This window comes from Diadema antillarum, unplaced genomic scaffold (genome assembly GCF_040938485.1).
Source record: "Diadema antillarum isolate AM-2024a unplaced genomic scaffold, OU_Dant_1.0 scf00000036, whole genome shotgun sequence".
NCBI classification, from domain to species: Eukaryota; Metazoa; Echinodermata; class Echinoidea; order Diadematoida; family Diadematidae; genus Diadema; species Diadema antillarum.
Genome location: NW_027270925.1, coordinates 321,585 through 348,576, shown reverse-complemented (window position 1 = coordinate 348,576; position 26,992 = coordinate 321,585). Strand labels below are relative to the sequence as shown.

The following is a 26,992-nucleotide window of genomic DNA, read 5'->3' as shown; positions in this document are numbered from 1 at the left end:
CTCGGGAATTTATCATTAATGTCGTTGCAATATGACCTGAACAGTCCAAGCCTGTTCGGCAGAAGTTTAGAGTGCATATATTCAATGTGCCTTTTAGAAATTGGAAACAGAGATAAAATACGGACGCTGGAGCACGCCGGATGCCGTTGTTACAATGTGGTGTTCTCTGGTAGATAAGCAAGCAAACATCAAAATCAACTTTTATTTTATCACCAGAACGCTTTGCCGACGGATATTACCCAACACATCCTTGAAAACAAATGCAGTGTAAATATTCAAACTTGTTGCACGCAGTCGAGATTTTCTTGTATCTAAATTTGCATTTTATTTTCGTCATTTTGTCTGCGTTTGGTGTTTGTATGGATATACAATGCACCAAAATGTAAATGACGGAGAGGTTCAGTTTTCTTGATACGATCGAGGACAGAGTGGGACAGTCATTTCCAAGTACTATACTGCCTTATAAAGGCTTTGCAACGTCATCCGAGGTCTAACAGTACATGAGATTCTTTTTCTTCTCTAAACGTGTTTGTATGTGTGCGTGTGTTTTGTATGTATGTGTGTATGTACAGATTGTATGTATGTATGTATGTATGTGTGTGTGTGTGTGTGTGTGTGTGTAAGTTTGATTGTGAAACTAAGCATTTGAGAGGGATGCTATTAAATTTTTTTTCTAGAAAAAATTTTTCTAGAAAATTTTTATTATAAAATTGCCTAAGATTTTTTTTTTTTTAATTAGAAATTCGTGAACATTTTTGGGTACCCCCAAGGAGGATGTCAATCAATGGGGGAAGGTGATGTGAGTTTAGGATCCGCACAGATGAGATGCCTTTTGTTTGTGGGGTTACATACATCATGAACACATCAGGAAACTAGTTGAATAGGTGGAGAGAGAGGTATAGATGGGCCGGGAAGTTGAGAAAGGCATAGTGGATTGTTATACGCTGAGGGCAAACTCGGGTGACGAATGTCGCTCAGTTAAGTACGGCAAACCAATTAAGAATCAAGGTTGTTGGGAGTTCACGAAAACCGACTATGTCGTACAAAATGATACCTTATATATTTGAGCAACCTGCAGCTTTTGAACAGTTACCATGTTTCTATTCATTTTATAGCACATGATACGTTACTACCTATTCGGCTCTTTGAAAATAATAATGTGGCCCGAGATAATATACGTAATATTAGTGTTACAAATAAAGCGTGTTTGTCAGGTTGTGAGAAGCCGCTTTTGGATGTGCTGAAAAAGCTCACAATTTAATGTCTTATTTATTAAAAAATGCCCGAAATACCTTGGACAGTATGAAAAGTTTACCATTGAAGAGAAGGGCAAAAGTTTCTTGGAATTTTCTGTTCATGAGGATGATACATAGACTGACTTGGTTACAATCAAATCCGTCTCGAGGGAAGATGGTTAGTAAGTATACAAGTCACTAGTCAATGCTAGTACAGTACTCATGATTTATTTTATACATGTATCAGTCATTTGATAAGGTCCAGTAATTGGTATCTTTTCAGGGTCAGTACCTGGTTTAAATGTAAATATTATTCTCATTGATGTCAGTAATAGAATGTCAAATGGTAATTTGTTTTTATCCATTCTACGCTATCGTGCACAAATTTCCGAAATATAATTTTTCTACCATATTTTTAAAGCAAACTGAATCATGCAATCATAAGAACTATAATGACCTGTCTCTTTGAAAGCAATTAATGTGTAGAACACTGTATTGCCTGCAAACTAAACATTGATTTTTGAAAGGAAAATGACATACATGTATCTTGTTTTTAACGCTTACCCATATTTCATTCAAGAAGTTCGTTTTAAAGTCATTGCAACAACTTTGCAGTTGATATAGACAACCCCTCGTTTTCTCTGTTATCACAATTTCAGGTTACAGAGATGAATGTACCTGCGATCGGCACGGTAAGCTTCTGAGTACAGTTTTAGTATGTTTCTTGCTTTAATTCAAGATAATTGATTGACTTTTATGTTTTATTCTTGCGCAGCACATCGCTTTTAAATGCGATTCAATGTGAAATGACAGATTTGTATTGTAGCAACAGGGAGAACGAAATACACATACAATGTTTCATACATTATTTATTTGTGCGTGCTTCTTTATTCAGCGCGTAAAGTTGGAACAATAACAAAGAGGATCGCAGTGCTATATATGGCAGCAAGGGAAGGAGAGAGGGAGAAACAGAAACAACAGGAGAGAGAAACGGGAGAAGAAGAAATCGAGAAGTGACCGAGGATAGAGAGAGAGGGAGAGAGAGAGAATGGGGGCATACAGTAATTGAGAGAAGGAAGCCGTACACTGTAATTTGTTGTAAAAAATATGGTTTATTCCAGCGCTCACCAACAGAGCTGCAATGTTTGACGACAATGCTATTTTTGGTCCTCTTTCAGTCAAATAAACATCGTGTCTTTTCCGCTCGCAAGGACACACAGATATAAAGTAGTCAGCAATAAAACGATATTTCTCATTGATTTTTGTTTGTTCTTTTTTTTTTCTAAAAGCGGCTATCTCGCACAAAAATGAATACACTGAAAGTCACCATGGCAAATCATTGATAAAACACATACAGGCACACAGTAGATCTCCATGAGATATGCTTGTAAAAGATAATATAGGTCCTGAAAGACAGCATAGGCAGAGAATAAACTGAAAAAAAGGATACAAAATCTAACTCAACTTCTCACTACTCTCGTAAAGGTAAAACTAATTGCTCTATGATCAGATGATCTTGCATTATTTCCTACAGTACATAATTTTAAATGCAGCGTAACGAATTGTAGCGCGTGTATTGAAGAATTTAGATATTATATGTCACATCCATTGGAAGGTGCAGGAACTAAACTCTTGACAATAAATATTTTCTCGCACTGGATAGTAGATATGCTGTTGAATATTCCGATCCCAATGAGCGTCAGTTCAAAACACCAGGCGATGCGTGCCATAGGCAGATAAATTTAGCAGCAGGCAACCAGAAAGGTGGCAACGGTCGTGAGATGCGGTCAAAGGTCAAGATCACAACATTCCAAGCTGTCAATTTCATGGATAATTACCAAAGCAAACTCTCGAGGCACGTCTCCGTAGAAGACGTGCCGTCATCGAGTTACAAATTCAGCTTTCTTGTCCTTAGTGGAGTGGACGCACACATATTTGCCGTGACCTACATATAGTGGTTCAACTAATATTGAGTGGACTCCCACTTTATATGTATTCATTTCACTGACTCGAGTGGTGACTATACCAGTGTTAACTCGGTGAATTCAAAAGTTCAATCACACAAGCATAATACGTTGTATAATTTACGACGATAATGGTGTATTGCTGAACGGAGTACAATGTATATTGCCTTGGTAAAGCGCAGAGTGATTACCTATTACAGTATGTATACTTCCCTTTCAGACTTCATGACACAATCAACGCAGTGGCGTGTAAGCAAAGTACCAGTGATGACAGTTAGACGGTAGTACATGTATTCGAAAATACACAAAAGGTAATACATAAGGTGTATTCACCTACAGCAAAATAGGGCAGGTATGCCCTTTAAAAAGTATTCTCTAGCGGTTGATCATCTGTAAACATTCTTTCTGCATATACATTTTGTGTACAACGACGATTCAACGAGCTTGTGTGCCTTTTGAGTTGATGGTGGTAAGTGCGTGTTTCTAATTTAAACTACACCTTGCTCATTCGGAACTATTAAGGTTTTTCTTCCGAAATATTAAAATGATGATTTTTCTATCATACCTTCCTAGCCTAGTATACCCAGGCCATACCTTCCTATTCTTCTAACTGGCCATATTTTTTTTAGGTGTGCTTACTATACACAACACAACTCAGTATAGGCCCTACTTCTTTGCCTACATAACTGTTACAGAACGTTTAGGTAAGAATTAAAATGAATATCACTCGAAAGCACATCTAGGCAGGTGGTCGTTCACATTTATAATGCTTGTATTGTTCACAGTACGCATGAGCACACTGTAGAACTTCGGCGAGCGCACACACGCACAACAATAACAAGTACACACTTGTGTGTACAATGGTCTTCAGCAGGACTGCATGACATCTAATTTTACTTCAAACGTTTAAATCTCGCGTTTGCTGTTGCGGAACACAAACGTAAATGTTTCCATGTTTGATATCATTCAAAACCAGTGACACACAATGAATGAACCATTTAAAAAAATGTCTGAAGCGTATGTAAAAACCAAATGATATTGTATTGCTCAAAGTAAGACATTTACATAATCATTGTCAGAACAGTTATGCACGCAGATTTCACAACATATAGAAACTACGAAAATATCAGTTATATACACAGTACTAGAAAAGTTGACTATTGCAAAGAAATCTGAATGAAAAGACATCAGTTATACACAAAAACGACACTCATTCACACACATTTTGTGTTACATTCACATTGACAACCGGTGATATAAGCCTAATTCAAAAAGGAAACTCTCTTCCTTTACAGGTATACGAATATTTGAAATATAGGTCGCAGTTAGGCTCCGCAATTTCTCTATTTCTTTCTACTCGTGAAATATAAATAAGCACTATTTGTTACAAGACCTAAGAGCTGAAATAGTAATATCCATGGAAGTAGGCCTACTCTTCAGAGTCTAGAAAGTGCTACGGCTTCGCTTTCGGCGAGGTCTGCAAATGTCGCCCAAAAGTATTTAAAAAAAAAACCACTCAAGTTTTTCCTTAGTTCTACGAAAGATTTACAGGTCTATCCTAATGGAAAGCCCCAAACTGCAACTCTCAATCAATATCATACTACACTGTATTGTTTCTCAGCGTGTACATTACGACAAACGAACCGCGTCAATTTCTGGAAACAATCGAAATGCATTCTGTACTTGACTTTGAATCCACGTTCTTACAAGGACTACGAAAGCAGTGTGTGTATCCGGATGAAATTGTTCTCCCCAAGTAGGCATACTCATAGCTGGACCCAAATGAAGACGAATCGGTGATGTTCGTTATTCCGAAGGTTTGTTATTCCGAAAATGTATACGGTTCGTTAATCTAAATATTTGTGGCGTTATTCTGAAGGTTCGTTATTCCGAATTCTAATCCGTTTTCTAATCTGAAACTGAAATAAGGTTCGTTAATCCGAAAACGAAAAGAAGTTGCGTGCTAACGAAAATTCAAAATAACGAACCTCATTTCGTTTTGGATCAACGTACGAACCTCATGAATAACGAAATGTAACCAGATCAAAGTGCAGCTGAATATGGGCCACAAACCAACAAAACTGAATTGTCGATTTATAGTTTAGCACTTCTTTCCGTCTTCTTACCTTCTCTCCGTCTTCTTAAGTCACATTATGGAAATGTTTTACTTTGTGAACGGAGATTGTTACAAATACAAGATATTAGATTACTTAAATTCAGCCTGCTATGTATTTACAACCTTGAATTCTATTCTATCGAATTAAAGAAATGTATTGCGTAAATTACGAATTTCTCTGACAAATGAAATAATCGATTTATCGACTGACCACCACTCGCTGTCCTAATAAATCTGATTTAAATCAGATGACTGAACATTCTGTTGAAAACATATAATAAATTGCATGAGTTTCATACAATATTACGTCAGAAGTGTAACCCTGAATACCAACAGCAAATCGAAAGTTTTTCGATGTCTCTATGTCTCCGCTTCTCAATATTGAGGAAATTATGTGACATGCACTAAACAATCACACTTCAATTAAAATTGACAAGTGGGAAACTGCACATGACAGATCTAGTGAATTCCATGATTTTATATCTCATGCATATGGCACTATTAAGAGGTTAAAATCATAAAGGCGATGATTTTCGCGACATTTCCCCTCATAAAACCATAAAAATGACGCTTTGAAGCATTCATATGCCCAAAAACCTCGGAACTGCGCTCAGACAATTGTGTAAATATTCTGAAGAAAAGATCTGTGATGAGTTTTATCTGAAAAACAAAACAAAACACACACACACATTTATCTTTGTGTACGTGAATGTCTGATATTCTACTGATAACAGCGTCAATTGATGTAGCTCGCTATCCTTTTGCATGAAATCACGAGTTGATAATCCCACTATAATAAGATCACGTTACTTTCTCGTTTCAATGGTTCCAGAGGAAAAAATGAAAGGTACGGACACGGCCTATCAGTAAATCCTCTCATGTCTCCGAAACTGCTCTGCTCTCACTTTGTGCGAAATCATTGCAACTGCAAGTGCAAGTACGACAAAATATGAAGAATGTCATCCTCACAAACGAAGGTACTAGATTTATGGTACATTATTGATCACATATTTCAACATAATCGCTTTCCTCTTCGTCGCATTTTGACGCTCCACCTGAAGCTGTCATAAGGATGAGATAAGAATCACGCATCAGCTGACATCATCAGAATGATTAAAAAAATATAATATTCTAAATAAAATTAATCAAATCTCCTTAAAAAAAATACACACACACATTTGCAAATCCGCACTAAACCCTGCGAACATTTTCTGGGAATATCATCGTGGTTCTCCGACGAGTTGTGATTGAATATGAAACACTCGTAATGTTTCTACTGTGTTCCGTCTTTGTTCCGATGAATCTTCGCTTGAGATTTTGAGTTGGAACTCCGTACCAAGGCACGAAAGGAATATACAAAAAGTAGAGGCACTTTCAATGTTTTGGCTCAGGACAGAAATAAACGCACTTGCCATTCGACGTCCAATCCGTCCTGCGGTCATATCACTGACAATCCTCCACCACAACCTGGCTGTATCTGGCCGGAGAAAATACAAGAAATCTGCATGTTGTCTTTTCTCGTTGCATTTCTTATGTTCCTATACACATCCATTACAGCACATCTGTATTTCTTATATTAAGTAATGATGTAGATCGAGCCGGAGCCGACATATTTCCTTTGCTCACAACGATGAATACACTCTTTTATACACTGTTGCACACCCCGTGAATTTTTGAAGACACCGTAATGCTGGGGTTATTTAATGCTACCGTGCGGCCTTCTCCTCGACTGCGATCTCCTCCGGAGGGTTGATGTTGAACTGCTGGGAACCCCGCTCGTTGTCGCACTCGAGGACGAGCAGCCTCCTTTCGTTGCTGTCGTGGTCCATGCACAGGTTGCTATTGCTCAGCTGAATTCTCTGGTTATCCTGGTATGACAAAAATTGCAGGAAAGATTCAGATCATTAATAATGATAATTCGATGATAATGATGATGCTGATGATGATGACGATAGTAATGACAATGATAATGATAATAATAAAAATAAAAATAATGATAATAAGGATAATAGTAATAATGATGATAATGACGATAGTAATTATAACAACAATCATCATCATCATCATAATCATCATCATCATCATCATCATCATCATCATCATCATCACCAACATCATAATCGTTATCAGTTCATGTTTATGTATTTGCTTATCTTATGAGGTAAAATTGTAAGTGAAATTAAGTTGAGTGCAAGATGAATCTTCTTACTGGCAAATGCTCTTTCCGTTTTATCACACGTGATAATTACTCTGTAGAAATTGAAACTCGTTTCCGTGCTTCTTTTATCATTTTTCAAATCGGAACCATTATTGCGGCGCGTCCCCTTCGACTTCAATCAAAATAAAACAAAGCTATATATCAAATTTCCAGTCAATCATGTACTAGAAATAGTAGACTTCATTTGCTAAGAGAGAATAGGTAAACGAAATCCCTAAAAAGAGGTACCTTGTCAAGCACCCAAAAGGATTTTCTGTGAATTCTGTCACACTTGTCGATGCGAATAGCGCCGCCGTCGACGTAAAAGCAGTGGTCGTGATGGACGAACTCGCCGTCGCCCGTGAGCCGAAATCGCTGGTTGCCGCCCATCCCGTGGCAGTAGTAAACACCGACCTGAGTTACGGGATTGTGAACAATAAAAGTTATGAAAAAGTGAGAATCTCATTTATCGCGCAGCACATCTATAGAAATGACTCAGAGGCGTATCGCACCCTTCGCCATTTTCAAATCAAACAGGAAGAAATTCAAATTTTGCATCCAGTTAAATCAAAATCAAATTCTAGTTTACAGGTTACATTTTGATTAAAGGGAAAACACAGTTTTCATATTGAATTGAATAACTGAAACTGCAGTGGTCTTGCACTCGAGACACAGTGGACAGTTCCAGCACGTTTATTCACTTGACATCAAAATACATCCCCCCCCCCAAAAAAAAAAAAAAAAAAAGAAAAAAGAATATAAACCAAGAAAGAAACAAAATATGTTATAAGTCGGGTCATGAACAGAAAGTGTGTCAGCATACATAATGTACATAAGACAATTCTCTATAACTTGTGAAATATGATGGAACCGCAAAAGCAAAGCTTGTAAACGCAGGTTCTGCCTACAGAACTGTCGATTTGTACTCTAAATGTACCGTATGCATTAGATATGTGTGAAATAATCCAGTGATAATACAATGTACGATTTCAGTTGGGAAACGACGAAAATCAAAATTATTAACCAAAAAAAGTTCGCGGGAAGAAAAGACAAGACGTAAAACCAAAAAAGAAGTAAAAGAAAAAAAGACAGACATGAAGATAAAACCGAAATTGCAATCGATGGTGGGAAAATCGGTAGTACACCAACCTCGCCCCCAGCCACGTCTTGGTGGCCCATAGTGTCCACACACATGCCCGTATAGGGTGATTTCACCTGTAGGAATAGGGGTAGAATGGCGAAATTCGCTCGTCAAGTCAACAAGTCGAACTTTGTGAATGATTTAAACTGGAAAAGAAAGAGGAATACAAATGACTTTTTGAAAAGTGGTACCGCTGATTAAGTAGTACCTGGAGTGTTAAATATTGCAATATGCACTAATTTTCCATTATGGCACTATGTTAGGGAGTATACTTTAAAGGAATGTTTCAACTTGATAATCCTGGGAACATGCTAATAATGGTCCCCTCACAACCCCAAGTTCATGGAGCAAAAACCAATTAATATGATACGCATTCACAGTACAATGCCTCATGAACAAAAACACGTAGATAAAAAGCGGAAGTACATAACTACCTAAGCACGCAAGTATTATACTTCCGGTGAACTAAAATATCATAACACCGACGAGTTAACGACGTAGCACTATACTTCCTTAGAGTCGCGGAAATCACCGTAGCAACAACCGATCAATTATATCAGCATTTCAGGTTAGCACCGCTACTCAGTACCTACTACTTTCGTTTCGGGTGAGCTATTGATACTGCGAGATTCGTGTGTAACAGCCCCTGGTCTGTTTGTGACAGTGTCTCCGAATGGGTTAACTTTATTTATATACCGAGCTGTAGACCTACGTGGGATGCCAAAAATAAGACAAAATATTTTATTCTTTGAATAACCAAACGCCTATTGCATCGTGGAATCTACTTTAACAATCTGGCGAACACCCGCTCAAAAGTTGCTTACTACATGTATTTAAATTTTTGCTTATACTTTTACCTTGCTCTCTTTAGTTAAAATCTTTTCATTTCAATCTATGTCAAAGTATAGTCATTGTGAATTCCTTGATTAATAAATACTCGTTTGTCTTTGTGCGTAAGCAGTATTTTTTTTTTACCATTGCATTTGTCTTCAACCTTTTGTTTTCTGTACGATTTTGTTAAAAGTTAACGTGTCGTATCTTTATTCGCAAAACACTTCCCAGAGAGAGTGAGGCTATCGCGCATGCATAAAGTTAAACAAGAAAGGAGGTAAGGTATCAACTCTTTCTGCGCCAATGAATCAATAATGTGCACACGTTTTACACACATACCTATGGACAAGACATTATTGTTGGCATGCAGAGGGTTAATGGACTTAAAAAAGGGGGCTCTATGTCGTACCTCTCCCCATCCCTGGTTGGGTGGTGGCGGGGGGTACTTCTCCAGAGAGTCAAAGGCGACTTCTTCCATGAACCACTTGAAGGACTTGGGGCAGTTGTGCTTGCGAAATCGCACCTGTTCGCCGATGTCGCCAAACGGCTTACCCCGTAGGTCCGGCCGAGATGTGTAGAAGTATTCCTTGTACTCGTCAAGCCACACCTCAGCAACTCGCATATAATTCTGAGAAAGGAACAGAAATTATTTTTGTTGACTTAAGATCTGCACTTTTATTACTCATGCATTTGAACATTTCATGTAAACTGATGTCAAAACAAAGGTTTCATCATTATAATATTATCAATATAATCATCATTATTATCAATTTGATGATGATGATGATGATGATGATAACGAAAATAATAATAATAATAATAATAATAATAATAATAATAATAATAATAATAATGATAATAATAATATTGACAACTTTCACGGTTATTAATTGATTTTATGTTTGTAATAAGTATTATTATCATTATCATTACCATCATCACCACCGTCATCATCTTAGTCAATATCATCATTATAACTCTCACTTATCATCATTGCTCGTGTCTCTAGATCCTCACTACTATTCAATCGTTATCAGTATTCTCAATTCTCTTCATTATTTTGATTGCGTTATCGCTCTCGTCGCTGTCTTCACTCCTATCCTTCTGAGTAACAGCGGCAACGCATTCCATTCCCAGATTCATTTATTACTTGTTCGTTATTTGTTTTTAAACTGTCTGAATTATATTCTATGCGACGCTTAGAAGGCAATGACCGACAGCTTGAAGTTCCTTCCGAAGGACTATAGGCAATGAGGATAAAATGCTCTGCCTATAGAGGCACAACCGCTGCATATAGGGGACTTGATCCAGGAACCTCGTGGCTGATAGTCAGTGGCTTTAACCAGTGGCGGATCCAGAGGGGGAGCACCGGGCGCGCGCCCCCTCATCATTTTTTTTTTAATAAAAGAAATAACAAGAAAAAAATGAGGGGTGCGTGCGCCCCCTTTTATTTTATAAAGGCGCCTCCCTTTTACGGAATTCCTGGATCCGCCCCTGTTGGGCCACAACAGGTGCTCTCTTGCGTGATTTAGACCAATTTCTATTTACAAAGAAAGCTAAATGGCCACTCAAAATATATTCAAAAGCTATTATTCACATAACTCAATGGTGATGAATAGATAAACATCATCCATTCCAGAAGCTGAATAATGAGACTGACGAAATAAATGGGTTAGTAATGACTTACTAAGTGTATGACGCTGACTCCCGGAACACCCGAGTCGGGGTAGGTATATGGAACACCTTTGCGATACACGTGTCCGACACGTGAGCAAGGTATAAACTTCAGGCGACCCCCGCACATCCAGGCCTGTGTTCAAGATGAAAAGTGAGCCCCAAAAAACAATGATTTAGTTACGTACGCCATCAAGATACGAGAACTAAATATCAGGAATGTGAAATGGTGTCAAGAGTTGGACATTTTAAACAGACTTAATGCTATAGCCTGTCATTCAGCACTGTTCTTTGCCAGTCAAATGTACTTTTGTATATCATTTTAGATATCGTACACAGAATATCACAGAAAATGTATTAAAAATTCTTGTTGATGTGACGTGAGAAAAATGCCGAATACAATGAGTACTGTGGGACTTATCAAGTCGATTTCCCACTCATGACAAAGTATTGAACGAGACAAAATTTCGTTGTGAAAGTAGTCTGGGTTTTAACGCACACACCACACACACTTACACGTAAACTTACCTTAAAAGAAATTTCAAAGTTTTCACCGCCCCAAATTTGAAGTCCTGGATCGTAAGTACCGAGTTCAAAGAAAAAGGATCGATCAAGAGCGAAGAGTCCTCCAGCCATCATTGGAGAGCTAAAGGGAAAAAAAAGAAGAAAAGAGACAGTGAATTGCTGACTACAATCTGACTACCTAATGCTGGCGGATCCGTGCAGGGGGGCGCACCGGGCGCGCGCAATTTTTGGTTAAAACAAACGAAATAAAAAGAAAAAATGGGGGGGGGGGGTTCCTTGCGTCCCCCTTTACGGAATTCCTGGATCCGCCCCTGTAATGGTACCGTATGGTATCATATCATTTTACAGAAGCAGATCGTGGTATGAGGGTAGTTCAGGAAAAGTATTTCTGCTGCTATTGCACGAGGCGCAAAGAATACCATAATTCCCACAATTTTTTTCGTTCCTACATAGAACATAGAACACGTATAGGCCCTAATTTTCGTCTTTGTTTCCTTCATCGTCTTCTAAGAAACAAGTTTTTTTTTTGTACAGTATAACAATAATCAAACAAAGTAATGTAAAGTGACATTACTTTTTTCAGATAGTTGTTTCTGAAATACCATCACATCTTTGTAAACATGACATTGTATAGCCTTCTAGTGTGGCTCGGGTGCCAGTTCGCGTGTTATCTTCTGTATAGGCATCGTATTTGCTTCGGCGCTTGATTGCTTTTAACAAATGTCGGGCCTACTTGGTGCGAAATTTAAAAAAAAAATCCATATTCGTATGGTCAACTTGTGTTAGTTAGGTTGTGTCAGTGTGACGCCACTGAAGGAAGTCATGTTTCACTCACTCGTACGGCTCACTGGCGTACTTGAGGCCAAGCCTTTTGCGGGTGAGGTCCACGGGGATCCGTTTGTACCAGAAGTCCCAGTCCATAGCGCCACGACACAACCCGTCCCCCTGCGATCGATACTCGAAGGTATCGTGTGCGATTGAATCGACAGTCGGGCAGACGACTGTTGTCCTGTGTGTGTAAGATAACCAGAATCCGTAATAACATTAATGTCCCGTAGGGACGAAAACGGTGTTGGGGGGGGGGGGGGGGGGGGGGCTCCCCAGCTAGATCTCCTTCCATACATTAATTACATCTTTTTATTGACAATTTCATAAATATTCCATCAAAATAATATGTACGAGATCACTTCATTTTGATTGTGAGAGCTAAATGGTTGAATTCAATTCCTTTTTTAACATTACCCGCAGATCCGCTTAAAAGGTAGATTTGCTGCATCACTGATTTTAACAGAACAAGATTCTAAACGTGGCGAAATAGTGAGGTCTCACACCAAACTGAGGCATTCAGCTGATATTTTCTTGCAGTCGAGTTTCAAAAGCTTCACTCATGGGTATATAACGCCTTGATGTGTTCTTACTGTGTATTTTTCCGACGATAATGCTGTCTAGCATTATATCGAATCCGTCAAACGTTGCTGCATGAGTCAATGAATATTCATGTACTACCCTATACCAAGAATAAAATATGTGACTTCCTGACTTGTTACTGTGTTTCCTTGTTTGAATTCAATATGGTAACCTCATGACATAATGATGTCGTCGTAAGAAGAGATGATGTATGAACAAGCATTGTTCTAAGCAGCTTAAAGGGATAGTACAGTTTTGGTTGAGGTGGGGAATCGGATTTTAACTGTTTGTGAGATAATTAGAAACCACTTAAGAAATATTGAAGAGCATACATTTCTAAGAGGAATTCAAATTTCATTTGATGAAAATCGGTTTTGAAATGACTGAGGTATAAAAAAGCAAAACAAAGTGGTCGTAATGAAAGGTGGGTGCCATTTTTATTGGACCTCTTTGTTTTTTGATATCTTAGCTATTTCGAAACCAATTTTAATCAAATAAATTTTGAATTCCTCCTATGCTCTTCAGTATTTCATAAGAGGTTTCTAATTATCTCGCAAAAGTGTTGGAAACGTGAAGCCTCATCTCAACCAAAACTATGCCATACCTCTAACCTATATACCATACGTTAGAGTATCACTTCGTTGTGTATGATTAAAAATAACGACACATTGATACAAAGGAAATCTAAGTTTTAATTCAATACGACGACACGGAATACCTGTTCAGTGCTATTTCAGTGAGGAGTGGGACCAGCCAGTTGGGAGAACACTCGCAGTGGGCGTCCAGGAAAGTGACCACCTGTCCTCGAGCCTTCTCAGCGCCGAAGATTCGGGATCGGATCAGGCCTTCTCGCCTGGTATTCCTGAAGAGTTTCACCTTGCCCATGAAGCGAGGTTCCTGGATGTACTCATCTAGACGTGCCTTGAGGTGCCCTTGACAGGAGAGAGGGAAATGATTGAAAACGAAAGAAATAGAGATTATTCCTATTGCTACATGGAATGAAGAAAATGACCTTTACATGAATCCTCCACGAAATTTATTTTGAATATGCAAGTATTTAACACCTTCATGATACACGGATAAAATCAGTCTGTTTGCATAATGCACAGATTGAGAGGCAAGCTGCCTTGTTGCCTAGGTGACGCCGTTCGTTTCCCTTTCCCCTAACTTACGGTGAACATCGTGATGTTTACCCAGTGGAGGCAAGCTAGATCGTGTATTAAATCTGTCATATCCGTTCATAACGTGTCATGCTTCTTTCACATTAAAGAATGACAAGTCAACAACTATTGTTTAAACGTTATGACGTCATTTGTGTCCGTGCATCAATTATTCACATTATACGTATTCTTGTTGAGGGTGCAGTGTTCGGAATGCAGAATACTACTTACGTTTGTCACTGAAGTCGTCGATGAGGACGACTTCATCGAGGAGGTGTTGAGGTGAGTTGTTGATGATACTGTGAACGGTGCGGAGAAGCGTCGACCAGCCCTCGTTGTGGAACACGATGATGACGCTCGTATTGGGAAGGTTGGTTGGATAGTGCCAGTATCGGCATCTGAGGCAGGTTTATGAGATAGAGAATGTGTAATTTTTGCTTTTCCGCCGCCAACCTCATGAAGTATAATTTGATTGATGAAATAATCCTGCTTGGTTTGGAAATAGAATCTACGGAAATTAATATTTCAAAAAGTAAATAGCGCTATTCACACTAGGCCCAGGTCCATTATTAAAAGACAAGGAACTGTTATTATGTATCATAAATAGTGTATAAAAATACAGGAAAACAATTTCATTAACTCAACTAAGTGACTTCCTGTGCATGTTTTTCGTTGTTCTTCAACCTGGAAATAGCCGTTTCTATTACTTTTTTTTTTCTGGGTATGATGTCTCATAAAGTCTAATGAAGTTAAACTGTCTCCTCCTTTGACAAGAGAAGGTTTGTTCACTAACCTTTTGCGGCTTTATTATTATCATAATTCACTTACTCATCGTGTCTGATGTCGTTGACGGTACGGTCAAGCGAGATGCGATCACTGATGACCATATTGAAGCCGTAGTCCTTGTAGCTCTGCTGGTATCTGTCACTTTCCTTGGGATTCAGCATGACGGCGCGCCCATACTCCCCGGGGCCGTGACGGCGCTCCTCCTCGGGTGGCGGCTCGAAGTTTCCGATCGTCGACTTGAGTACAGGTGGTTCGACAATGAGGGTCTGAAAAGGGAGAAAAAACAGAAGATATATAGAAGGCGCTAGAGCTATGGACAGGGTTTTCTATCCTAATCTCCGTGGTCACCCCAAACTGTATGAAAAACCACCTTTTAACATCAAATTTCGACTACATGTATCTTGAGTACGGTGAATGTGTCTAAATAAGCCCGCCGCACAGTATACGACTTCCGTTCGCACGACTGACCGACTTTGGATCCGAAGTAAATTACAATAGCCTCTGAATAAACATGCTTGTTTATTTCAGATCCAAAGTTGGTCAGTCGTGCGACCGAAAGTCGTGAAGTGTGCGGTGGCCTTAAGGCACATGACAGCTACGTATCCTTTACATTCCTGCATTTTGGACATTTTACCCAATTTGGATTCGTATGGATGCTGGGTTTCTTGAAACATGGACCCGTGGGGAGAAATTTACCCTACACTTGCGTATGATTTTTTATTTTCTCCTGGAGATTACACGGACAACGCCCCCTTTAATTTGAGTAAAATGCATCAGCCCCGTCTAAACAAGAAGCTCCTGCTGCATGTTGGTTGATTTTATCGACGGGAGTAGCGGCTGAAACAAAGATACACAATGATTATTACACCAAGCCTCTTAACGCGTGTATAATTATGATTATACGCAATGCGGTATCTCTGTTTTCATAATGCAATGAAGAGGCCTCGCTGCTTCCAAAGGATACAATGGTGGTATAAGTAACAAGGAAGTGAGCACTGGCTGTGAGCAACACTGTACATGGAGGCAGATCGCCATCAGTTTCCATGGATACAAGAAATTGTGTCGTGCGCGATATCGAGCCTCGCAATATACTCTGATAGGAATCAGTTTGTTTAGGCGGGCTCTCTACAAAATGGATTGAAAGTAGTGGAGGTTTGGTTCGTGTTTGGCTTGGCGTGATGAATGTGCAGAATATGGCAATCACGCCTTTGAATAAGCCTTCTTTTGTTTATGAGGCAGTATTATCGTGTTGATAGAGAACCGATACACTTTCTCGGATTCATACTTTGGAAAATAAACATACTATTTGCCTCCTCAGACTGCAATAGATTGAATCAAATACTGTGGAAATCGAGATGAGCTTAATCCGAAGTGAAAACATTAATTAAAGGGGGTTTACTACACTTTGATCGTCAGTCCTTCTTCGAATATCAGATGTAACGGGAACGGCGAGAATGTTTCTTTGCGTGACCCTGACAATGACATCGTTTCAGGACAATCATTCAAAAGCTCATAAAAAGTAGCTGTTACCATGGTTACATACCATCAATCCGTGCCTGAAATCAGTCTCTTTGAGTAGTCGTTTCTTTTTCACTCTAAAACATTAGATTGTGTTTCAAATGAAGTGTTTCTATTGATTATCCCAACCACGGAGAGCAGATGCGCTTCATTAAAAAAAAAAATAATAATTTTGCTTTTACAATTTCATCTCGCGATGTTTAATTCATGTGCGAATGTATCCACAAATGGAATATTGGAGCAAGAGCACTGTTAAGAATTTCAGTATAGTTGGTCTCAAAGCAAAGAAATGGAGATGAATACTAAGGTATATAAGGTTAAAATCCTCAATTTCTACCTCTGCCATAAACATATTAACCAGTTTATAGAGATCTGAATTATCTAAGTGCTACAGATTAGCTTCAAATTCTATAGCTCCACTATCTGTGATGGTTAAATACCCGTCTCATAGAGTACACTTAAAATATTGGTTACATCTTTATCACATCTTTATCGCACATAACTTGTTTACTGTTCTTTTTTATTTATGATAAATGAGATCAGTCAAGTCAGTCAGTGACTTTGCGATGGGTAGTAGTGACTTGCTCTTTAACCAATAACCGTTAAGCCATGCCGTCTTAAATATGATAGGAATGTCTTTCAAATTCACTGAAATTTATACCAGGTTACATTCGATTGAAAGGCTTTTTCCTCCCTTTGAAACATAAGCTTTTCCAGCCTTTAAAATGTCGAAGCTTGATTTATCAAATTAAGTTGACGAAAATTACTTTCTGTATGAGCTTTGACATAATTGTCATGTATCGATCAGATAATGTCCGGCGTTTTACACCAGTGCATTATTATTACATTAGGCCTATACATTGTCAATCCAAGGATAAAAAACAATTTCGTTCCAGGACTGCTACAATGTTGTGCTGCTACTTAAAATTGACTGATCAAGGATGAGTGACAGGCCACATCATTCCACATTACTTTGAAGCGATCACGGTGCTAATCACTTTGTAGCGAAACAGCAAACAGCCACTTGGCACAGACGCAATCTTGGAATGAAAACCAGATGGAAGTGTCGCTTTTCAAAATTGTTGGCGCACGTTGAAAAAAAAAATATCTTCGTCTCTCGATGAATTGTCTGCTACTTCTCGCTACATGTGATATCACTTGGAAAAAAATCCAGGTGACAAGTGTTCATATTCGCATATTCCACATATTCCGACAGCCCTTATCCAAAATATACGACACGCAAAATATGATAAAACACGAGACGCGCATAATACAATACGTGCACACAGGTGCACATCAAAGTGGGTCTAAATATCATGATCGATATCATTATGGATTTTTGACTGTTTGCTATGAAAGTGAGTTAAAACACACAGTTTTTTTTCTTCTACAAATCTATTTGGATTGTTGAAAACAAGATGATCATTACTTATAGCTGACGCAAATTTTACTGTACATTTATTGACTGCTATATGCTTGCCTAGTATACCACCATTTCTACACGCCGTGACACTCCATCCGACGGCTCACTCCACATAAATCATCCCAGTAATTTTATAGTTTATTGTGTGAGTTGCTAAAGGGAGTTGTACCTTGTCAAGTATCAAGTTACAGATTCATAGGCATAAAATGAAAACGTAACCTGGATTCGTTGCCCAGTTTCACTCCTACGTACCCCCCCCCCCCCGCATTAAAAAAAAAAAAAAAAAGTGGTTGGGATGGTCTGTTGTGTCAATGGCGCGTACTCTACCTTTTCTTCTGCTTGGGTGTCTTCTTTTCGAATTCCTCTGACCTCGTCAAACGGAGACCACAGGGTGGAATCTTTCGACGATAAAAAGATAAGTAAAATCGGCGCCACTGTTACTATCAAGAGACTGACAATGACAAGCCACAAACAACGCGATCGTCTGCGGCACGAGCGAGCCATTTTGTCCGCCAGAGTGTAGGCGTAGAGTCCCTTCTAATTCCCGATGGCTACCTGTCAGCACCGTCGTTCTCCAATATCGGAGTGTGAGAGCTCGTATGATTCAGTTTGAAAGCGTTGGTCGACGACGATGATTTGTTGATATTCATTCGAGTTCCTTCCATGAATCACATTAAAGTCTCCTTTCACAGAAACTGCCGAACTCCTGCCGCTTTCATAAGCTGAGAGACCGAAACTCATAGTGGTATATTAACCAAGCGAAACTACGACTACTCTTCTCATTGCATGTTACAGTGTGTACTACTTGCATGCAGTCGACCGTCAAACCCGTTTGTACCAGCCACTCCGACAATCACACTTCTGACTTGTAGAATTGAAACATTAAAAATCTGCGCGGGTCGGCTAGATGAGAAATGACACGAAATGCAGGAAAGAGTCATAATTAGATCACCGCCATTGCAATTTCTAGTGTACTTTGCAAGAACCGCTCTTCAGTACTTACTGTACGCAGAGAACGTATAAATATTTAAACACACTGGCACACTCCTGCTGCCCTGCAACGTGTCATGTTGCGCTATTTCCATATCATTCACTTTGTGTGAAGTCGTCCTTTTTTTCCAAACAATTTAGCCACGCTACGGTGCACACGCTAAATGCTTATTCCAGAAAGCATGAAGAATCGTTCAACGTAGACTTTAGCACTGGTTTGTCGGGCCAAAAACAGTCTCAGGTGCTCCGCTGACTCCGTTGACGTGAGTAAACAAATCGAGTTAATGTACACCGTCGAAGATCGATGTTAGGTTACTGTTCTGTCACAAGGTCCAATGTCTTTAATATCAATTAAACATATGGCACATCCAATACGTCCAATTACGCCCAAGAACATATATAATGGCTCACGAATATTTTTGAGATGGCATTTTCACTATGCAAGTGACGTGATACAAAAATAAAGGAACGTTGCAAGTCTGGTCTGATTTTGTAGTTTATATAATGCTGTATTTTATTTCAATATTTTTTTTTTCCGGATTAATGCGCTTAGAAACGTCAGTATTCATAAGCGCTATATAAGTGTTGTTCATTATCATTATCATTATGTACCCTAAAGTAATATTCCCCAAAATAGATTCTTTCATGTAATGTCACTAGGTCAGTCAGGAGTGCGTTAGGAAGATTTTACAGAGCAAGATTTGAGGGTAATGCTCCCAACGATCCTTATATAGGCCTATTGTATCTTCCTCGTAAATATGTCCATGATCAATGACATCAAAATTTCATGAATGAAATTTGGATCGCGATACGATACTAGGCTCATGGTTTAAGATGCGCATATAGCCTATCCCTTACTGATTATACTGTAGTATGTTAGAATGGTGAAATTTATGTGTTTACTACTATAGTGTATCACTAACCATGTATAAAATTTCTGTAAACCATGTTTTTGATTTCATTATATTTTTTTTCCACGACAAAACGGGGAGATCCGGTATAATCATATCTATATAGCGCCTAATAGGTTCTTATGATATGTATACATCGGCCGTCACTGCACAAACAACGTTCATTTCACCTCGCCATCTATACCATAATATCAATCAAACTGTCACTTGCACATGGCAAAATAAACATCGGGTACTTCCACATGGCAAAATAAACACCGGGTACTTCCACATACATAGCGGTATATTGAATATATACACTCTAGCGTGGAGGGGGAAAAAGGAAATAAGACACCGCATTGTTGACTACAGTCAACGTTGCGGTAGAGAGCGTCTGCATATAGCGTACATCCCAAGCATTTGCGTTGAGGTATTATGTCAAGCTTCTACCGTTAACTTCATTTTGCCCAACTATACTGTAAAATACTATACCAACGTCAATCATCATCATCACCACTATGATCATGTGGTTCTCTGTTTGTTACAGACGTCAGCGATCATAACTCTTCGATTAGTTCTTTCGATTTTCTGAAATTCAAAAGAAGCTTGCATCGCCGATGTCACGTTTGATGTCCAACTGTTGATTCTCTGAAGATTATGTGACGTTACCACCCTTTTTGTAATCAATGCCTTTTGTGTATTATCTTTCCAGTATGAATGTCCTGTGATTAAAAATAACTCATTTCCTCCTCACAGTGTTGATGAAAGCTGGTGTGTGACCGGCTCTTATATTTTTTACATATTGTTAGTTATAATGATTTTTATAACTATAAATGATATATATATATAATTTTGTTGGTTGTAATGACATATACAGTACCCTTCACAAGAAACACTGCGTGGCGATGATTTCTTTCCACACATCTGTGAAACAACACTAAAAACCACACTGAAGCACATTTTTCTCTTTAATGTTGCCATGACTGAACTTTTGGCGTTCGTCGTGGTAAAGACGTCAGCTGCAGTTGCCATCTCCTTCTTCACTCTGTTTCGCAGACGCCTTTTTGTTTGTCCGCTGTTATCACGTGTCTCAGATGTTGAACCTTCCGGGACTCTTCAATAGTTCTCTTTCCCGAGTGATATCACCTCAGGGAAAAAGATAAACGTTTTCTTGTATCGGTAACTAAGCACTACTCTTGAAATCTCATCATTGTACATTTGTATTTCGCTCCCCGGTGACAAAGCATCGATAATAATGGATTGTAGTTCATTTTCAGACTCGGGAGCTAGAACTGTATTATCCGCGTAGCATAAAAATCACCACTGATTTCACCTGCTACAAATTCAGTGTCCGTGTATCGTGTCGCAAATTGATTAATGTAATCACATCACAATAAAGTGGAAAAAATCCTCTCCTTTATGATTGGAAACTTGGCAAAATTAACAAACGGATAGACATCAAATAAAACACCTTGTATTCAACACGTTTATGAATGGTTTTGTCCAAAAAAAATTCTAAGTAAGGTGGTCTCTCTCTCAATTTCTATATGCGTGTAAACTTCAACAATACGTTTTATTGCAGAAATAGAAAAGACCAAAAAAGGCAAAAATCAGCCAACCGGCTTTCTCTTCTCCAACTTCCCGCAACCACACGATTTGTGGTTTCTTTACAAGATCGATTTTTGCATGTTTTACTATACTATTTTACCCTTAGAGGAAAATTCCACTGTGTTCAAGTTGACTTTAATCAATAAAAAGTGAAAACAGACGAACAGAAAAGTTTCGTCAAAATCACACGTTTTAAAAAAGTTACGGAATTTCAAGTTTTCACATTGTCTTCCCGAGGTGATATTGGTCGTTTTCAACTGCACATACATTATGCAAATTAGGATAACTGATTTCATACCCCACAAACTCTCCCTTTGGTGGATGCTTAAAATACTGTATCCTAAAATCAAGTGTTGGGCAATACTTTAGCAACTACAACCTCTTATCCTCAAATTTACATTATCTCTCGGTAATTTCACGCGAAGGATGTCAGTTGTTGTTTTTTTTTTCGAAGTCATGTAAAAAAAAAGGCAAACGCCAAGCGCTATATCTCGCCTTCATACTATAGTATATACAATGTATGAGCATAGTGTTTTTCAAAGTAAGTTCAATGACCTTTTAACCTTTGACCTTGTCGGACTTCACCGATCGAACTTGACCAGCATTTTTAGATAATGTACCTGTGGTGGGGGAGTTTGGTGGTCATAGCTCAACGCTGTGGAAAAAAAATAGAGAAAACCAAATTTTTGACAACGCCACCCCCTCCCCCGACGACAACGGAAAAGTGACGCCTATATGTCATTCTTCCGCTACGCAGGCGAGATAAAAACACAGAAAACTAGTACAGTGAATTTCGTGAGTATGACATCATCATCGTGTCAGTGGTGGATCTACAGGGGTTTAAGGGCTTAACCTCCCCCCTCCCCATGCTTTTTGTTTATTTGTTGTTTGTTTTTTGGTTGTTTTTTGGTTGTTAACATATTTAGGAAGAGACGCGGCGGCTAAAAAATGTGAAGATTTTTTTTTTTGCTTGTCATGACCCATCATCATCATCGGGTGAACCCCACCCGCAGCAAAAAGGTGGATCCACCTCTTGCAATCTAATATTCATAATAAACTTGCTACTAACATCCATGGAGAGAAAACATGCGAAATACATGTACAACATCTTATCAAAAGTCCATATCTTGCCCCCTTTTCGGTTTGACTTTTACAAAACCTCTTTTTTTCTGTTGGTTAAACGCAATTCTACGTAGTGAACTTTTTTTTTGGGGGGGGGAGTGATTGAACATTTATTATTAAGTTCATATTAAGTTCATATTTATTCGTTTTTTCCACAATACATAACACAAACATAAATCTCACTTTCTTAAGTGACAAAATCAATGCATACAATTGTACAGAGAAAACAACAATAATAGCACAAAAAAAACTAACAGTATCGATACATTGCAATAGTTGCTAAGACAACGAAAGTGAAATAGTTTTCAATATAATTATGCACTGTGTGAAAAAAACGGAGGGACCCACTAAAAAGACAGAGCTTGTAGAGTGTGGGCCCCTCGTTATTAGAAGTCCGATGTAAAAATTGAATTGAAAACAGCAAAAAATCCGCACAAAAAGTTCGTCACAAAAAAAGTTTGGCAGCCCACTAGGAGACAGACGAACAAACAGTTATACATAGAACAACTACAAACAGAGTAATGAACATGCAACAGGACTGGGACATTACAGCATTACACAAAAGATCACTTGTTTGTGATCTTTTGTGATCACTTGTTTGTCATCACCGTTACTCCCGATGTTCTTTACCCAGGACAAAGGACCTATACACGACGCTACTCCAGCAACTTTGACTAAAGTATACCAAGTAAAATCAAACAAGCATGATATTGGTTCATTAAGATAAAAGAAGTTTTGAAAATTTGACATTTCACATGTTTTGAAGAAGCAGCAAAATAAGTAAGAATCATATTATGCAAATGAGACAATAACATCACGGCATATAATTCTCCGATCAAATCAAATGATAATTTTTCTTTTTGACTTGCATTCAAAAAGGCAAATATGGTGCAGACTTGTGAACAGGCCAATGGGAGACTCAAGAGACGATGACATCATCACCATCTGACTGAATTTGCATAATTAAGGGATTGTACTCAACATCAGTTTCACAATCTTCTAATAAAAATGTTTCCAGAATAAACCATCTACAGTTATGGTTTATTGAGAAAAATGGTGATATCTCCTTATATTTTAAGCTATATTGCAAAAAAGTTTATATGGTAAGATGTTTTGTGATACAACTGACCTACACATATGCATCAAATGTGATATCTTGGCAATATTTTTTTTAACCACTGCTCCCAAACATAAACAGCACCTTGTAAATTACAGTAAGGATTACTTCAAGAATGATATCTCTCTCTTTGGTTCTGTTGTTCAGACAAATTTTTTTTTAAAGACTTGCTGTTGTTGTTGATGTTGTCGTCATTGTTTGTTGTTGTTGTTGCTGCTGCTGTTTCAGTTGTTGAAAAGTTTGTGAGTCTACATACCAAGTACAGGTGTTTATCTACCACACACATACAGTATACAGGACACTGGTTTATACACAATGAAGCATACACACACACACACCGTCGATACCACATTATTACACGTGTTTGGATATGATCTATTCACTACACGGTGACACGACATTTGCTCCTGCGACAATTGCGCCGGTCTTATTTTCTCCAAGGGATTAGAGTCAGGGTGTGATAGAGTTTTACACTTAGTTTGAAGTGAGAATTAGGATTAGGGTTATTTTTGTGGTTAGGTTTTATGTTTGACTTAGCATGCAGATACTGTATTTCACAGGAGCAATTGTAGGAGCAAATGTCATGAAACCCCATTACACAGCACAGAGAAATAACACCAAAATGGCATAACTTTATGAGTATTTATTTCAAAACATTGTCATATTAAGATAAAAAATACATATATAAAATACATATACATTCTGAACAAATGGTAGATAAAATATATTACTGTCGACATGTCCATGAATAAGAATGGTACCTGTGAAACTTCCAGTCACCTGGACTTTGCAATGAGGAAAATAATGGACGGAATACATAATTTTCATATTCTTGGGAAATTCTTGGCTTACATCAAGATTACTCTTACTTACGGTACGTGTCATCAAGAATAGAGGGTGAACCTTTCAGAAGTGTTTAAAATAGAAGTTCATCTTCGATACAACACTTGCACAATTTTTGAAAACAAACACTGATGATAACAGGGTCTTTCACCTGGAAGGTCTTCTTTTGCGCCAGCACTGTTTAATATAAGGGCCCTGTCGTTATCAATATTAACTAGACAATAGACCAGGAATAACAGAACTCTACATTTACAATAAAAGAACAGTATACTGAAATTTTGTTTGTGAATGTTTGGAAACCATCAAATTTAATCATTCATTAGCTGATAAAGATCTTTAGAAATTATGACAAATGAATATCCACAAACTGCCATATTCTCGTTATATATAATGTACTTCTGAACACAGGAAATTAGTTCTTTGTTTGTTTTTTTTGTCAAGCCTTAAAAGAATCAAGGTTTCAATTGCAATGACATACCACACAAAGTTTGAATTTGGGAGACCCAAAAACATATTTCGAAGTTAAGATACTTTATCATTTCAGAAATCTTAAAGGTACACAGACCCAGGATCCAAGAGGGCGCTGTTGCATGTACCCACGCTTTCACATCTGCCATGGTCTGAATGTTCGAATACATGTATGACCAATTCGTATGGTGCGTATGTTGAAAATAGCTGAAATAAAGTTAATCTCAGTTTGTCTCTGGATTTGGCCATTGCTCCCGGCTGGTTCTACCTACTACATACAGATCATGAAAATCTTTGCTTGCTAGCTAGCCAGGGAAACTTGTGTGTAAATATGTGACTTACTTTGACAATTAATCAGCCTTATGTTGTTGATCTTCGAAATGAAGATGGCGGCAAATCAATCACACCAGTGCCGTATATATAGAGAGTCTGGCCAACTCGTAAGCTGGTCGCCATGTCGTTGCCCAGCGTATTACGGGTTACAGGGTTAGCATGTACGCTCAGATGTAATAATGAAAACCTACCAAATAAGGGGTAGTGAACAATGGACACTGCGTATGAGCGCACTTTGGTAACAACATGGCTCCTCAAAGATCACAGGACCACTTTTGACCAATCACAGGCTTCAAAACTCATCAGCCGAAAACCGAGCTGGTCAGACTCTCTTTATATACGGTACTGAATCACATCATCAAATAGCGCCCTCTTGAGGCCTTGGTTCATTTACCTTTAAAACTGAGAGTCCACTGTGCTTTGTTTGTGTCGTCACTTTCACTTTCCATGGCTATTTACATGCACTTATGCATTCATGTAAATAGCATCCCTGAAGTTGATATAAGATCTTTAACTGTACATTACATAAACAACATAAAAATGTATTTTAATTTCAGAATAAAACACTTTAAACTAACCTTAAGGCCCTGCTTCTCAGCCAGTAGGCTGTGATGTTGGCCAAAAATGAAAAAAAAAAAGAAAAGAAAAAAAGATTGGCATTTGAATCTTGCAGGCCTCAAAAATAAATTGTAGGAGCCTTTGGTTGAAAAAGACTAGCTTATAATTCAGCTCTCCTGTGATTTAATTTGTAAAAGGTCACTCAATGACAAGATTGTCACTCAAGGCACAGGGTATGGCTTAGTCGACTGCTTTGTTTAAACCAGCTCTGTATCAGCTGAAAAGACACAATTCAAATATTTCAGACATACATTGTAGACATAGTGTCAGAAAAAGATGTGGGAATAGCCTGTCAGAGATAGCCTAATACCACAGTTTTCAAACATATGGGAAAAGAGCTTTCATACAAATCAACTACAAAATAATGGGTGCATAATCCTTTCATTTCACAATCAGTTGCTATCTTTTTGTTCGAAATAGTGAGGAGACAAGTATAACCCCACTCCTGCCTTTGAAACAATGCATGAAGCTAGAAATATCTCAATGAAACTCACATGCTTTTTTGTGTTGCATAAAAAAATACAGGTGAGATGATTTGTTTCACATCACAGAAGCCAATTAGAACTACATAGCTTTGAGGTTATGACTGTAAATTTTTTTTTTATTCATGAAGTGGGAATGTGGGCTCGATTCGGATATATTGGAGAATCCCCTGTAAAGAATTGCGTACAGCTTTATCACTGATATCCAGGTAAGTACAACACACAGTCGAAGAATCTTGACAGGAGTCAACAGTTAGCGATTTGCTTGCGCTTTGATGCACATAATCTCTGACACATGGCTGATGGGCGCCATTCATGGTGTCTGAATGCCCTCGGTGGACAGCAAATTCTACTGGGCCACCCATGTTTCTGGGGGGCATTTCATGAAGGAACTTGTCGGATGAAATATCTGACAAGTCAATTATATCCGACAAGTTTTGAGAAATTCTTTAGTCTGATTGGCTGATTTCTCTGAACTTGTTGGATATAATTGACTTGTCGGACATTTTATCCGACAAGTTCCTTCATGAAACGCCCCCCAGAA

At 38.4% G+C, this 26,992-nt stretch overlaps 1 protein-coding gene across 1 annotated transcript; it reads right to left on the bottom strand.

Moving 5' to 3' along the window:
• Positions 1 to 6,987: 6,987 nt before the first annotated feature.
• On the bottom strand, positions 6,988 to 18,481 carry LOC139745599 (N-acetylgalactosaminyltransferase 7-like). The gene is made up of 11 exons (XM_071655995.1): positions 18,296 to 18,481; positions 15,079 to 15,302; positions 14,482 to 14,648; positions 13,809 to 14,022; positions 12,519 to 12,692; positions 11,687 to 11,804; positions 11,172 to 11,294; positions 9,894 to 10,112; positions 8,662 to 8,727; positions 7,762 to 7,926; positions 6,988 to 7,183 (listed from the first exon to the last, which is right to left on the bottom strand). The coding sequence occupies exons 1-11, from the start codon at positions 18,479 to 18,481 to the stop codon at positions 7,022 to 7,024; spliced, it is 1,818 nt and encodes a 605-aa protein (XP_071512096.1). The 3' UTR covers positions 6,988 to 7,021.
• Between the last annotated feature and the right edge of the window lie 8,511 nt (positions 18,482 to 26,992).

Excerpts from the sequence above, each read along its gene's own strand:
- LOC139745599 (XM_071655995.1), bottom strand. The coding sequence starts at position 18,481 with ATGGCTCGCTCGTGCCGCAGACGATCGCGTTGTTTGTGGCTTGTCATT. Across the intron at positions 12,693-13,808 it reads ACTGAAATAGCACTGAACAG|GACAACAGTCGTCTGCCCGA; the intron begins GTATTCCGTGTC and ends TTACACACACAG. Across the intron at positions 7,184-7,761 it reads CCTTTTGGGTGCTTGACAAG|GATAACCAGAGAATTCAGCT; the intron begins GTACCTCTTTTT and ends TTGTCATACCAG.